This window comes from Chrysoperla carnea, chromosome 2, assembly GCF_905475395.1.
Source record: "Chrysoperla carnea chromosome 2, inChrCarn1.1, whole genome shotgun sequence".
NCBI classification, from domain to species: domain Eukaryota; kingdom Metazoa; phylum Arthropoda; class Insecta; order Neuroptera; family Chrysopidae; genus Chrysoperla; species Chrysoperla carnea.
Genome location: NC_058338.1, coordinates 73,058,393 through 73,075,710, shown reverse-complemented (window position 1 = coordinate 73,075,710; position 17,318 = coordinate 73,058,393). Strand labels below are relative to the sequence as shown.

The window sequence follows — 17,318 nt, the reverse complement described above, 5'->3', positions numbered from 1 at the left end:
ATATACATACATATAAGGATATGTAGCTTGAAGGCTTATTGGAAGCTCTCTCTCACTGTAAATTAATTTCATTAATTAAAGCCATACCGGAATTAAGTGCGTTCGTTACCTATGCCTATGTTTGCAATAACTAAATATGTCTGTATGTCTCTACATACATTATATATGTATACGTGCATACTGGTTGATCCACTTAAAACGATACAAACAGTGATATTATCGATAAAAAGAAAGTTTGGCTCGACTTAAAACGATACAAACAGTGATATTATCGATAAAAAGAAAGTTTTGCTCGAAGTTTTCGATATTATGCGATTGTAGTCGTAAATGATTTATGCCGATATCTCTCAGACACTCCAACTGTCATTGGAACCCAATTTTTTTTATTTTTGATAAAAAGAAAGTTTTGCTCGAAGTTTTCGATATTATGCGATTGTAGTCGTAAATGATTTATGCCGATATCTCTCAGACACTCCAACTGTCATTGGAACCCAATTTTTTTTATTTTTGGATTAAAGAAAATAATTTTTATTGAACAAAATTTTCGTAAAACATCGTTTGGCGTAGTTAATAATTATAATTATGTATGCATGTATTTACACATACGCTTTTGTATTTTAACATTTTTACGTCACGAACATAGCACACTGTGCCTAAATAACGTTTGTAATCTGTAAATTATTTTGTATATATTATTCACTACATTTAATTAACCTATATTGAATTATACATAGCATTTAAAAAAGTTTTCTTGGCGAAGTTCAATATTATTTATGATAAAGAATTGAAATTAAATACAACAAGTGAAAACAAACAATTGACTGAGTTAATTGTTAAATACCAGGTATAGACAGTGTTGAGTACTCTGTTACATTAGACATACGTACATGTAACACATACATAACTAATATTCCCATCTAATACATACTATAAAATTTACGCCTAATTTGCGCCCTCACGGCTAAACAATGAAGTTTACGAAAAAGTGTTTCAAATAAAAGTTGTTTATTTTTTATAAGGAATATTTTTTATATTTAAACTTTTGTTCTATCTCTAACGGTTTTTCGTAGCATCAATATTTTTAAGCGTTACAAACTTGGGACTTAACTTCATATACTATGTATATTTCATATACACATGGTATAACAAGTGAAAACAAACAATTGGTTGAGTTATTTGTTGAAGTACCATGTATAGACTATGTTGATTACGCAATCATTGTTTTTTTACGTTATATATGTAAAGAAAGATAGCCACTCTTAGAGCGCCTCAAATACATACATGTCACACATACATAACTGATATTCCCATACAATACATACTATATAATTTGCGCCCTCACGGGTACTAATGTTTACGAAAAAATGTTTCAAACAAAAGTTGTTTAATTGGCAGAAAAATTTGAGATATAGCTAAAAATCCTGTTCGAAAAACTTTTAAGTCGGAGCGGTTCTAGAGATATCTTGGAAAATACTCATTTAGTCATCAAATACTAAATTTTTTGTATTTTGCTTCGCAATCACCTTGAATAATCCAAAGACATCTAAATCTATTTGATTTTGCGATTGAACAACAAATTTCTGAACTACTAACTGAAGAAATTTGTAGGACTTTTTCCTCAAATCAATCAATACTTGATTGCCTTAGTTTTTAAGAGGTGGAAATAGTTCCGATTGCTCCTACCTGGATCGACGTTTGTAACAATCAAATTAATAATTTGCAAGATAAAAACATCACTAGCCGCTGGACTAAAATAAAAAACTCACTTAAAAACAGTACTTACAGAGACATCTAGCAACAAAATATATGTAAAACCATAAAATACAGAAATCTATTTTATGAGAGTCATCTTTGAACATTTTAAAAATAATTTTATATACCACTGACATTATGACAAGAATTGTCAGAGTTTGACATTTATTAATATTTTTTTCAGCCTTTTGTAACTATTACAAAAATTTATGGATATTTATAATATAAAATCATGCCTTAAATCATTTTTGTTGTAAGTACAATATTATTAAAAGCGTTACAATAAAATTCTATAATGCATATTATTTAATCATTTCAGGGGAAAAATTACACATTTTGACAAATGCGGTCTTTCATGAACATAAACTCTGTACCATTATCGAATAAGTAGTTATATTTTGATGAAATAGTAATTTTATTTAACTCGTACTTTTAATTTGCATATAGAACAAAATTCATATTTTTAATTTACTGAAACTATTGACTTATTGGTGTTGTGATAATGTTAACGCGTTCCTATCATCTTGCAAAAACTGTTTGCCATAGCATGCCGTTTACATATTCGACCGTAGAATTATACGTTGTACATTCAGGTATGTATTCATAAATTAGAGCAAAGTACAAAGTTCAGAGCCGTCAAACTTACACCTTCCAAAAAAAAAAAAAAAAAAACGCATAACATAGACTGAAAATAAATGTTAGTTTGAAGGAATAAATTAAATTTAATATACAAAACTTCTATTAATTTAATCTGTACGCAACCAGCTTTAAACATTCAAGTAAAAAGCTATGTAAGATATGATACCAAATTTGGAATGTCAAGTTGGAGGGTTGCCAAAGGAAGTAAAACTATATTTTCCAAAGATCACAAGAATTCAAAAATTTTCTGCAAACTGTTATAATTAAAGTATGCATGTTACATTCAAAACTCTTAGTCGGTCAAGAGTTATTTTGTAAAATAGTCGTAGGAATTTATTTTGTAATTTTTTTAACACGTTTATTTGTAAAAGGAAGATCAAAAAATAATTTCAATAACATCGCGAATTTTTTTTTTTTTTTTTGCAATAGATAAAAGGTAAAAACAAGTGAAAACAAACAATTGACTGAGTTAATTGTTGAAATACCATGACAGTGTTGATTACTCTATCACATTACTCATACATACATGTCACAGATACATAACTGATATCCCCATATAATATATACTATACAATTTACGCCTAATTTTCGCCCTCGCGGGTAAACAGTGATGCTTACGAAAAAAAATTTTCAAACATAAGTTGTTTATTTTTTGATAAGTAAGATTTTTTACATTTAAACTTTTGTTCTATCTCTAACGGTTTACAAGATGGGTCCCATAGGGCAAGACCTAATTGACCTATGTTGCTCATTTACGAACTTGACCTCACTTTTTACGTCCTGAGTACGCTGTAAAAATTTCTTGAATTTGATATCTTTTTTCATTTGTGAGTTAATGTGTTGACAGACGGAGTGTGACGGAAATGGGTGAAGCATTAATATTTTTAAGCGTTACAATCTTGAGACTAAACTTAGTATACCTTTCATATTACATATATGCATGGTAGAAAAAAAAATTTAGAATTGTCATAACAGATAAAAATAATTTTTTTATTTCTGTGTTTTACTAATTGAGAGCGTTTGATATCACAAACGGATATTACTGCCGAAAAATACCTTTCAAATCTTAAAATTTATTTGAAATCCATAGATTTTTAGAATTCAACTAACTTAACCCGTGTTAACACAAAGTTCTTTTTATCCTGAAAATTATTTTCAGCATCGTTTTTAGTAAAAATCTGCGGATTTAAAAAATTACTTTTTTTAATTGTGTGGTTTTCAACCTTAAAAAGTTATTTTCTTAGATTGAATGTAGAGGGAGTTTTGTTAATTTAACGCACGAGATTTTTTTAAAAAGAAGATTTATCTTCCTTATCGCTTTTGAAATGAAACAATTAATTCAAAAGTTTGTGGCTATAGATGTTTCTAGATTTCTTCATTACGATAAGAAATTAAAATTACGCAGGTAAATGTAAGTGTTTAGACTTAGACTTTTTTTATTTATACAGGTCATTCAAAACGACACCTTAGTGTTACCTTACAACGAAATCCATTTCACTTGTTTCGTACAAAAAATTTTACTAGCTTACAAAATAGACAACAAAATTTTTGCCGCTCACAAATATTAGCAAATCAAAAGAAAGATACAGAAAATGGGAATGTGGAGACAATATTATCATCGCAAGTATCGGCCGTTGAGAATGAAACTGAAAGACCGGTAACCGTAAAAAAGAGTGAAGTGATATTAGATAATATACAAGAGAAAAGTTTGGAAGTGGAAAGTGATAAAAAGAAATGGATGGATATACTAAAACCTAGTGAAAAACCAAAGAAAGATGTACAATTAGATGGTGTAGAAGAGAAAAGTTTAGAAATTGAAATTCGTCCACATAAAGAACTTGATTCAGAAATGAAAGATGAATCGCTGACAAAGTTAAAAAATAAAATACTTGACGCTGTTACGGATCTCGGTGCTGATAAAACAATTGAAGAAGTTCGTAAGTATAGAATTATTATTTCAATTAAACAATAAATACTTCAGAAATAAAAATCCACAAAAACAAACGTTTTTAGCCCCTTTGGAAGTCCAATTTTCAATTACAAATTTATCAAAAAATAAATTATGATTTTACATGCACAGACCATTTTTTAAAATTAACCAAAAATATCCAGTTCAAAATAATATGATATTTCTAGAATAATACAAAATACAGAAATAATTATAATTCGTAATAAAGTCGTAAACTACGACAGTTACTGGTCAGCTGTTGGCTCCAATCAAAATGGCTTAATCTCTACAAACAATCAATTTTTCAAAGTTTTCTATATAATGTATTTATTTCATTCCAGAAAAACCAGTTCGAAAACGAAAACCTTTAGATCTATCAGTGTCAACATTAGAACGAAATTATATAACTCCAGTACGAGCAATGCAAGATTTTGCATTAAAACAAACTGATTTAGAATCATTGCCAAAAACATTAAGACGATCCCCATATGAATGTGAACCACCAATCACTGTATATTGGCGTAAAGATGTCGAACAAAAAGCAGTTGACGTATGGGGCTCAAAAGAGAATCTACAAAAAGAATTATTCAAACGTGTACTAGAACGTAAAATGCACCAACAAAATTTATTCACAATAAAACGACGTTTAAAAAATTATCGAAAAGAATTAGGTCGAGAAGTACAAGTATCCAAAACACAAGGATTATTTGGACGTTCGGGCAAGGTTGTAATGACAGCTGTTGCTATAAATGCAACAAATTTTTTTGTAAAATTTTTTGCCTGGTGGTATACAGGATCGCATAGTATGTTCTCTGAATGTATACATTCGTTGGCGGATACAATTAATCAGTTAATCTTAGCATATGGTATACAAAAATCTGTACAGAATCCAGATTCGGTACATCCATACGGGTATAGCAACATGAAATATGTAGCTTCATTAATTTCGGGTGTAGGAATATTTTGTGTTGGAGCAGGTTTATCATTTTATCATGGAGTTACTGGACTTGTTGATAATACACCTATATCAGATTTCTTTTGGGCGTATATTATTTTATCTGGATCAATTGTATCAGAGGGTTTAACATTGTATATAGCTATTAATTCGATTAAAAAAGGAGCAAAAGAACAGAATATGGAAATTAAAGATTATAGTAAGTATTTTATGAATATAATACATGGTGGCCTTTTCAAATTCACCACACATTACAAGTTTTTTCCAGTATTTTTGTTCCCCCCTTTGAATAATATCGTTTTATAGACTCTTCAAAACGAGAACAACAGAAGAGAAATTTAAGTTCGGTACAAAAAGAAATGTAAGAGACCAAATCTAATTAAGCGGTTATATCCAGTACTGAACGAAAACATTTTTTGGGAAGAACATTTATTTTACATAAATATGAAAAACGTATACATATAGAACATTTTTTTAATTTTAAGATCGCGTTGTCCGATTTCAAAAATTTTATATGGTGCTGCTCCTGCAGGCGATCTCTAAAGTATGACTTAATCTCCTCCTGTAGGCGAGGTCCTCCAAAAAAAAATCTTTGGCTTAAATTATCCAAAATGAAAAAATCCAGAAAATTTCTTTAGTCGATAGATGAATACATTAATCCGTTCGATTAATCCCTGGGGAAAATATCTAAAAAGATTGTGTAAAAATACGAAATTGATCGAACGAACCGTTTCGGAGAAATCTTGCACTCATTAAGTTTTATTTTTTTCTGATGCGTTTATCTTCGTGAATATTTCTCGGATCAACTTGAAATTTTCAGAGAATATACTTAATTATATGTACATTCCGGAAATGGAAAAAATCCCAAAATTCCGAAAAAAGCGATTCTTTAGAAATTCTAACTGGATATAGCCCCTTAATACTAGTTGATCGATGATATTTATCGTGATTTTGTCCTTTAATTCGTTTACGAATTTAGCTGACTGATTAGGAATACAACTTTCTACAACTCGAATTGTTTTCTTGAATGCCTTTTCTAATCTTTTTATTCATATTAAAATGCGTTCAATCAATCATCGCCTTCTCGAATTATTCCTCTTTCTCTCAAAACCTGCAGTTTAAAAGAGGCCAACTAAATAATTTTAATGAAGGCGAAGATTTAAGCTCTGTATTGTTGATTTAAACGACATAATTTTTATCTTAGGTTGATACATTCCAAAAAATAAATATTTAGTTTAATTTACATTTGTTTTAAGTAATGCGTGGACAAGATCCTAGTGTAAATGTCGTGCTGTTAGAAGATACAGCTGCTGTAACAGGTGTTGCTTTGGCCGCTGGCTGTATGGGTTTAAGTTCATTAACTGGTTCTGCAATACCAGATGCTGTTGGTTCGCTTTTGGTTGGATCAATTTTAGGAGCTGTTGCTTCTTTCATTATTTATACAAATGTTGCAGCTCTCGTTGGTAGATCAATACCCGAGGAACATATATCGAAAATTAATGCTGAATTAGAAGCTGATATTATGATACGAGCTATCCACGATGTTAAAGGTAAATAAATCTGCAAAATAAAATAATGTGTTACGTTAAGAATAATTTGTCTGAATCATATATTTGAATCCTGTAAGATAAATATAATTTTTTATAGGTATTGATATGGGAAATTCCCTGGTTCGATATAAAGCAGAAGTCGATTTTGATGGAAGGGAATTAACTCGATCATATTTAGATAAACAGGATTTAAATGCTATGTTGGAGGTAAAATTTAATCAAAGTATTTGATTCGTCTAAGTGTGTTAATTTATTTTTAAATTTATTTTACTAGGAAGTAAAATCATTTCAAAATATTGATGAATTAGAAGGTTTTATTCTAAAACATTCAGAAAATATTGTTGATATGATGGGCGCAGAAATCGATCGAATTGAATTAAAACTTAAGGTACGTTATTTAAGAATTATCCAACCTTAACGTAACTAATTATCAAATTATATTATCAAAGTGTTCACTTTTTGGAGAGTCAGGAAGGACCTGCAAAAAAGAAAGGAACTTTTCATATTTATTAAAATTGAAAACTTATTAATCACTTTTGAGACGTAATAGAAACCGAAATATTTTCAATAATCAAATCTAATTTATAGCTCAACCGCTATAAAAAATCCCTTCTTTCTAGCATGTATAGAACTGAAAAAGGTCATTTTTGGGGGGTTTTTCCTAAGAGAAATTTTTTCATATTTTATGGGGCTGATATATAAATTAGATTTGATTATTACAAATATCTCGGTTTCTATTGCAAATGCGTCAAAAGTGATTAGAAATGATTTTATAAAAAACTTTTGATATCTATATTTTTTATTTAAAACTTTTTTCCATATCGTATGTTTTCGAGATATTTTCAAAAAAGTGATTTTAGGGGTAGTTTTTATTGTTTTTTCTTCCCCCTTAATAGAATTCAATATTTTTAAACTATGCTTACTTCAAAATGTCAAAACGAACTTATATTCAAAAATGCAGGCTTCCGTTTTGATGGTAGTTTAAATCTTCATTTTATTGGACTAATATTATGAACAGATAGACATTTAAAGTATAATTAAAAGTTTTTATATGCAACCTACATTACAGCTCATCCGACAAATCAGTTTTCCACACCACTGATAAAAAACTCGGATTCATGAATCGTAAATTTCGCATTAATAATAAATAAACATATTCTTCCTTGAAATAATTTAGAGATTCACTTATTAAATGTTTTCTTCAAATGAAACGAGACTGTTTTGCCAACATTTTATAGAAATTGTTACCGTTTAGCAGACAAAAGCATTTGAAATAACATTCGAAATTTACGATTCATGAATCTGACGGACTGAATCATGATGCACGCATCAGATTTCTCAAAGGAAAATTTACGAAAAATAATTAAATGGTTTAGTTTTTTGATCTGTAGATTCGAAAACTTTAAAATTCATTTTAAAAGTTTGTTTGAATATTTTGTAATTTTTAGTACTAATTTACGTTTTTTCTTTGTTGTAGAAAAAGTATCCAGAAATACGACATTGTGATCTAGAAATTTTGTAGAAATATTTGTATAATTTAATTGTTTCTTTTGTATGTAACTTTGTAAATAGGAGAATATTTAATGTATAATTGTGCTAACAAAAGAAAATCAAATTCGTTAAAATATTACGAAGGAAAAACAATAATATTTAATGTTCATAAAATATTTACATATTGTTTGGGTCAGTATTCATTAATTCATTAATTTTATGTGCGAATGTTTCTTTTATTTTTATTAAATGTATCTATTATTATGTGCTTTTTAAAGTGATTTTGAAAAAAATAAATAAAATAAATATATTACTTATAAATATTTAACAACTAGTTGATGTGTTATCATTTATATTCCGATGGTTATAGTCAGTTACAGGATTGTGATTTTAAAAATTTGAAAATGTAAGAAACCTTCAACAAGCCTTCAGAAAAAAACCATTCAGATAAATGGCAAGTTAACTCTTGCCATAAAAACTAGTTTTTAATAGTACCTACCATGCTCATTACGTCCTTCCATTCTATTTTTTTGGCGTCAACGTAATCAAGCTGTTTCAGCGCCAGGTGGCAGAAATTGGAACTAAATTTAAATGACTAAACTAGGCAAGTTGTTAAGCGTTATCGATTTAAGTCATTTACCTAGCTGTGTGACTGAGTTGCTGAATATCGTTGAGACCGTTAGTGGAACGGCGCCGTTTAGTAAAAAGGTTAAGCTGTTAATTGAATAGCTGGACTAATTAAGCTAGTGGCTGCGACTAATAGTGGGACTCCACTGTAGTTTAAATTCCAGGAGCTTTACAAGTTAAATGAACAGAAACATTTAATTTGAATATAATTAGGTATGTTTTACAAACAACTTTACCCCATTTTCTAGGATTTTTTTTATCCGTTGCAATTTGAGATGCCGAAACGATGCAATATGATATAACAACGTATTTTTTTTATACAATATTATCAGATACTTGTATATAGAGGATATGTGGATTATTTACACCAAGTTTTTATTTACATCGATTAATATAAAATCAATCAGATATAAATGTGTTGGGACAATAAAGGTCAATTTCCTATTTATTACTTTTTAACCTTTTAATTTATTCAAAATAAGTGTCTGATAATGATACTCCAGTCATCTCACATGAATTATTATTATTCATCTTACACGGGTACGTGTAATTATTAATTATATTCAAATAAAATTTATAATTTAGTACCTAATAATTTTTAATAGGACTAGCCTTTATGTGGTATATATTTAATAACCGTTATGAATTTTAAAAATGCTGTGCGGCTTATTATACAGAGTGTTTATCAGAGATGTACCCATAAAATTTTGTATTAGTGATTCTTAACTGGCCCATGCGCGAGAGGGTGGGAGGGAGGGTTTTGAGAGGTCATCCCCCCACAGAAAAAGTTTACCTCTGAGATAAAAAGTAGCATTTTTTAAACACCTTGAATTTGGCCTTCATTACTTTTAAGAGAACACTCTAAACTAGAAAGCTGTTCCTCACAAAAAAGCAAACATGTTTTGATCTAATTTTTTTTTTTTCGAGAGTCAAATAATTTCGTTAGCGAGCTTTAATGCAAAGATATAGAAGTTTCACTCTAAAGAAAAATATATAGTCAAGTCTTGCTAGTTTATAATCACTGCCGCATGGCTTAGGGTTTGAAATTTGAGTGTTGAAAATGTACGAACATAACAGAAATTTCGAAAATGAGAAAAATGAATTTTCGAAAGTAGCCCAAAGAGAAAACATGGCAAAATTACAAAAATTAAAAGGAAATTATCACTTACCAGGGCAATACCGATTATTACACCTGAGATTTTAAAATCTGAATTGTTAGAAAGTTGATTGCCGAAATTTATTGACTAATTGGATTGAAATGTGATTGAAGTAGAAAATTTAGGTACCATATATAATAATGAAAAGCTAGAAAAGCTATTTCTATGTTGTTGAGTTTTTAATAAATTAACAATCTAAAAAAAAAAAATTTTTAATATCATTTTATTATTTCCGCCTCCATTGTTTAAACAGCTGATTCATGTAAAAATGGCATTCAAATAAATGAATTCAGCGGAAATCTGTTTTTTTCGAATTTTTTTGCTAATAAAGAATAAATAATATTATGGATGTACCTTATGTCAACTCTGTTTCGCAAAGTGATAGGAAACCTTCAAGTATATCTGAAGACTATTGAGCCAAAATCTCCTTACTGATGGGCTTAGAAGAGAGGTAGGTACAGAGTTAAAAAAAGCTCCTATTTCGTTTTATTATATTCGCCACCAAATTTGAGCTGGTAGTTTTTCATTGACTGACAAATATGTATGATCTGAAAATGTCAGGGAATTTCGAGATTCTTGAAATGTCAGAGAAAACTTAAAGGGAATATTAGACTCGATTATAGAGAACTATGAATATCTTCACAATCTCGGAGATTGGTCTCTGGCGACCTGATTCTTTATATTGGTATCACGGAATTCCAATAAAGAATCATATTTTTCTTTTATCAGCATCAATTTCTGTAACTACAAAGTTTTGAATTTTTTGGTGCGATTTACCTTAGTAAAAGATTTTTATCAGAATCTGATGTAAATTCACGATACATTAAGTCTGTAACTTTCGAGAATGATATTTCAAAAAAAAATTTCTTTTTATTTCTAATTTTTTTGGAAAACGGCGATGAGAATCGCTGATACTTTTTTTATTTGAGGATAAAAACTTATTTTTTGAACACCTGCTGTATACAATGAATAAAAACAATAAAAATTTGAAGGTCAAACAGACATTATTTTTAAAATTTCTACTTGTTAACCAATGTTTAATCAAAATTGGCATTAATATCAATGATAAAACTTTTTTAGAGAACAATTGATAGACTTGGAAACACTGACAAAAAATCAAATTAAGTAAACATTGATTATGTTAAGGTGTTATGTTATTTATTTTCGTTCGATCAAACTTCATACTTTTCCAACAGTATCAAATACCGCTGTAGCCCTCCAGTGAAGAACGCTATTACTATCATTTACCTAGATTAAGAATAATGTAGATAATTCGACCTATTACCGAGCCACAATAGAGTAACAAAAGTTTTGAAATTTCGTATCAGTGTTTCCAAGCCTATGATTTTATTTTATATGATTTGAAATAAATTTTCGATAATTTTATTCAATTTTACAAGTTAGAAATATTATTTGTCAATCTTACCATGTTGCTTAGGTCTTAGATAGTCAACTTAAATCTTGCCACATAAATTATACTTTCAAAACAAAACTTTGTCTTTCGGAATCAATAATGTTTGATCCAGGGGAATATTTACATTATATGCAAGAGAAGTATTTTGCACACTGAAATCTGTAGGTGTGATGGTTCAATTCATATAAAAAAAATCCCGATTAGGGCTCCTCTCGAGAGGTCTAGGCTGTGCAGCACTTTATATTCTTTTTATTGAGGGCTCTTAGTCTATATTTAATTAAATTGCAAAGAAAAGTAATTGTGATTTGTGTTGTAATCAATGAAATTAAAAATAAGTTTTTTAAGTAGAATATTAAGTTATATTATATCCGACACGTCTTTGCATGATGTAAACAATTGAAATGACCAAAAAAAAGGCATTATTGCTTATTCAGACGTGAAATAAATATAACTACAATTGTAATAAAACACTGACGGCTTGTCTCCTCCTATTTGTAAAGTGTTGCTCAAGATTTCCAATCTATTTAAATTATAAAGCTTCAGCTGCCAGCGTCTCCCCCGTCGTAACTTTACCCGTTTAAGGGGAGGCATGCCTACCAGGATGAATAATTTCCTGCATTTCAAGATCTTTATAAGGAATTCTATCTTGATCTTTTAACTCGAAGTGTAGTTTTTACTCTGCGTTGATTCTCTATCAGTTTGGTAGGGATAAAGTTACGGCAGGTAACTTTCCAAACTTAGTGCTATTATTTTTTTAAAAAAACTTAAATTGTGAAGTATATAGATAATATAGGTATACCGTAAATGTTGTCCTTAAGCAATTAAATACAATATCGGATTTAAGGTAGTTCCTCCGCGACCGTCCAGTCAAAAAGTTTTGGACTAATACTATCATTCAGTGCATTATCTGTGCTATGACTATTATACATATACCATATATTATTTTCAAAAGACTGTAGTTACTCACAATTATATATTCTATACGTATACACACACATACTTTGATATCTATCTTTACCATTAGTTTTTATATGCTTTCCACAAAAATCATCGCTAAAACGAGTTATTTATTTAAGTTTTTTATCGAAACTATATGGTAAATAATTTTTATTTTTATTTATATATTTTCTAAATATAGTATTCTACATTATATTAGTTTTTCATAGAGATGGTGGACGTCATTCATTGGTAAATAAATATAATATTTGTAAATTTGTGTATTTTTATACACTTCTCCCATGTACACGTACAAATTGCGTCACTTTTAATTGCTAATATCTCATGTATGGCATGGTAAATCATCTTCTAATTTTAACAGCAAGTGTATTATGAATTAAATATTTTATATTCTGAGTTTTGAGAAATTCTTGGAATATCACTTTCGTGTAGGTACTACCTTAAAATATTTTAAATAAAATAAACAAAATTATTTTGCAAAATCCATTATTATTTGAAATTGCTAAATAATTTGATTTTTTTAGTTTATAATGGAATTCTACTAATTAACGCCCGACAAAATCAATGCAAATATTTTATTATGGAAGGAATTACATGAGTTAAATTGAAGTTTCAGAATTGTTGAGTAACCAATGTGCCCCACCTTGTTTCGAAAACGTTGAGAAACCAAATTTTAATTACTTACTGTGGAGATGGACCAGTTTCACCCCTACCCAAGCTGGAGCTTATATGGGGACATTCTAGGGAGCCTTTCGTACCTCTGAAATACTATGGCTGTACATATTTCCGGAAAGGTGAAAAAGGCAAAACAATTAAAATACTGCACTGATTTTCGAGACAATTCAAAAATATGTTTTACGAAAAATATTTATGAACCTACTTTTAAACGTTTTTCCCATATCTTACTGGTTCGAAATGAGATTAGTGTAATTTCCGCAATATGGACTCAAAGGGTATTTGCCAACATGAAAAACAAAGTACAAAAAATATGACAGATTATGAACTGAAAAATCAGGATCTGTTGATTTTTCGCAAAACACTTTTCAGGGTTTCTCATTTTGTCTATTGATAACAGAACATGGTTTTATAGAAAATACGCCTTTGATATTCACATGACTTTTTTATCATTGCATTACAAAATGAATAAAATTCTCATTCATATAAAAATTACTTGAATGTGTTTATTAAATGTGTAAACAAATACAAAAAAAATTTTAATATTATACTTCAGAAAGTCAATCCATTATAATTAAAATCACAAATGTGAGTATTAAACTTAAATAGCCCATAATGGGAGAAAGAGCTAATTCGTACATTTTCTTCTTTTCAGTGTACACTCTTCTTTGATCTATCTTTTCTCCTTGATTCATTTATAATACGATAAAAAATCTTCTTAGGCATTCTCTTCCTAGGCCCTCGTTCCATATGATGACTAAGCCATTGGATGTGCTGCATGAGATTTGAATAAACGAAGTATTTTTTGGTCTATTTATTTCAGAATTTTATGTGATTCACCCGAAATCTCCTATCCTTACGAGACCAAATACAGTGTAACCTTGGTATAACAAATCGGAAGGGAACAAGTATATATTAATATATAACAAATTTGTTATATCAAGTAATTCGTTAAACTGAGGTTTGTTATATTGAGGTTATAGGTTGGTCTTTTTGCTATAAAGAGGAAATTAATGTTGTTTTCTGCGACTAATAAGGAACAAATTTTACGTTTCTGAGCTATTGCAACTTGAAACTTTAACAATCGTGAGGAGCAATAGTGTTTATGTTACTTTCCACCAAACAATAATATGAAAAAACCGTGTCGGAACCTGTTGCGATATGAATCACATACTTTGGGATTAAGAGTCTTATATTGGTGGGTGGGAATGTTATATAAAAGTTTTGGGTTGATAATATTCGTTAATTAGCAGTATTTACTTTTTTTTTTTTGATAGTTGAAAATATTTGCACTTTTTTTTGATTGATTCTTAAGGACAATTCTAGGGGATTCTGAAGAATTTGTTAAATCGTTAAAGTCGTTATATTGAGATACGTTTTATTAAGGTCGTACTGTATTCTGTTCATTATCTGTCTCTTGAACCATAAATGATTTGCTTTGACTTGAAAAGGGTCCCATTTTGAAAATAAGCTCTGTTCCTTCTCTGATCTTAATCTCCTCACACACCTTCCTCTCATTTTTAACCAGGCTTACACAGATATTCAATTGAAAGAACTCATCAACCATTAATTAAATGCTAAAAATATCTTAATAGTACAAATATTATACACTTTTTTGACTTCTCATCGCTTCCACCATTAGTTAAGATTTTCAACATCCACGCATAGATCCTGTTATGATACTTTTTTTTATAATCAACAGGAGACTAAGGGCTCTAAAACCGTGAATCAGAACACTACTGCCCAGTGTTCTGATTCACGGTTTTAGAGCCCTTAGTCTCCTGTTGATTATAAAAAAAAGTATCATAACAGGATCTATGCGTGGGTGTTGAAAATTTATAAAGAAACTCAGTGTGTACAAACGCTTGATTGTTGGGTATGTATATGAACTATGGCGTTAAATGATTGGTTAGCTATGACTTCCGTGGATTAATCTGACCAAGACCAACTATGTTTAATATAAACATCTGTGGTTAAAATACATTTAAAGCGAATTTCCGAAGGAAGTGGAGCTATTGCTTTTGTATTGATCATGGAATTTTGAAAAAATTTCTTCTAATTTTCATCGATCCTACCTAATAAATGTCAAAAATGACCATCGTTAAAATTTATATATATGTATCTATAAGTGTGTCTGTACCCTCTCTAGCGGTCGCAATTTAAGTCTAATTTGAACAAAAATTGGTATCAAGAAGGGTTTTGCTATTTGAAAAGTCAAGTTCGTTAATGAGAAAAATCGACCGATAAAAAAGAGGTGGGGGCAAAATAAGAAACATTTTTGTATTTTTTGATCAATTCTAAGCAAAAAAGTACTTTTATGATTTTTTCTCTAAAAGCTTAGTTATCGAAATAAAATTCTTGAAAAATTAAAAAGGCAATATTCGATTTTAAGGAAAACGTGTTATTTTTTCAATCTATGAGAGAATTCGCTTGGCTAATGCAGCTCCTGCGCTACGAATTTTTTTCTACGTTACTTTGTGTAGAGTGTAGAAAATATATAATTAACTCGACAATATATCCATATAATTTCTCATTAAGAATCACTAGTACTTCAATTACACAAAAAGAAATAAAAGGTAAATTAATATACCTATCGTAAAATGTAAAACAAGTTTTTGGTTTGGCTTCTAATATTTCATTTAAAAAAAAAAAAAGTTGTTTAATTTCTAAAGTTATGAAGTTTTATATGCGCGGATGCTGAAGTTTCGAGAGACTCATAAATAATTATTTTAATGATGTAATAAAAATTATATTGAGAATTTTAAAAAATTCATTTTTTTTGTTTTCATTTTGTTAATCTAAATCAAATTTTCCAATTTTTTGATTAAGTGTTTATTTTATTAACCATTTTTTGTAATTTAAATTTGAAGAAAGTTATTTTTTTTTTACAAAAATGGAAAGATTGTATATAAGCTTTAAAACAAAACTGTTTTTTTTTTTCATAATAATTTGAAATTTATTTACAGTTTCTTTCAAAAGAGAAGCGAAAACTCTCGAAGAAATAATTTTCGTAATAACATTGAATTACGTAATAATTTTAATTATGTATGTATATATTTATACATAGGTTTTTGTATTTATTATTGATTTATGCCTAAATAACGTTTGTAATCTGTGAATTCTTTTTTAAATTTACTCATTTTAACTAACTTATATTTAGTTATATCAATACATAGCTTTTTAAAAAGTTTACTTGGGGAAGTTCAATATTATTTTTGATACAGAATTGAAATAAAAGCTTAACAAAAATTTAAGATTAATAACATTCCTTATTTGAAGACAGCGTAGTGTTCGTAAACCACAATTTGGTATTTCAAGGTCAGAGAAGGTATTTTTAAAAGAATGTTTGTCACTTTTGTGAACATATAGTTTAAGTGAAACGTCTTTAGCAAATGATGTCACTCATATGCACGTCTTCAGCTATACTGCATTCAAAAGTACATAATTAATGAATTCTATTCGGTCTAAATTTGCGGTCTATTTTTTTTTTGCATATCTATTATTTCCGAATCCGCTTATTTATTCAGATAGCAGCTCTTACAGTTCACAGTATGTATACTAGAAAATTTTCAAATAATAATAATGGGTGTTTAACCTCCGTTTTTATGATATGCGCCTTATCACAGAGGCCACCCACATTATTATTTTTTAATCTGTATTTATTAAATTACATTCATATTTACAATTACATTTTTGATGTGAATGGAATCGGCTACTTCGTTCTTATCCAAGCGACAACAATGTGATCAATTCTGCACTCCCATTAATTATAAATTGTTCACACTGCCGCTGCTTGGATTCGAACCCGCAACCTATATCTAAATAGTCCAACGTTCAAAGACTAACGCCTTAGACCGCTCGGCCATTTAGGGTCTAGAAAATTATCAATGATCGAATTCAAAATTTTTGTAAATGATAAAATCCTGGGAAATGTGTCGCTTTGTTTCACGTAGCCTAGCATATTATTATCTTTAAATTGAATCTGTCTCGATAAAACAGAATGTTGTCCAAAATGATTATTGCTTTTTTTCAATTATATCCTGATTGGAATAACAAATCAAACAAATATTCAAGTAAAATAAAACATCACACATCGCACCATCGAGAATTTTCAACAAAAACAAAAAATTTATTACCATAAAGAAAATGGATA

The 17,318-nt window shown here is 29.1% G+C and overlaps 1 protein-coding gene across 1 annotated transcript; it reads left to right on the top strand.

Moving 5' to 3' along the window:
• The first annotated feature begins 1,990 nt into the window (after window positions 1–1,990).
• LOC123291590 (zinc transporter 9) lies at window positions 1,991–8,450 on the top strand. The gene is made up of 8 exons (XM_044871926.1): window positions 1,991–2,005; window positions 2,072–2,345; window positions 3,840–4,328; window positions 4,681–5,493; window positions 6,551–6,844; window positions 6,942–7,051; window positions 7,119–7,232; window positions 8,322–8,450. The coding sequence occupies exons 2-8, from the start codon at window positions 2,255–2,257 to the stop codon at window positions 8,364–8,366; spliced, it is 1,956 nt and encodes a 651-aa protein (XP_044727861.1). The 5' UTR covers window positions 1,991–2,005; window positions 2,072–2,254; the 3' UTR covers window positions 8,367–8,450.
• The last annotated feature ends 8,868 nt before the right edge of the window (window positions 8,451–17,318 follow it).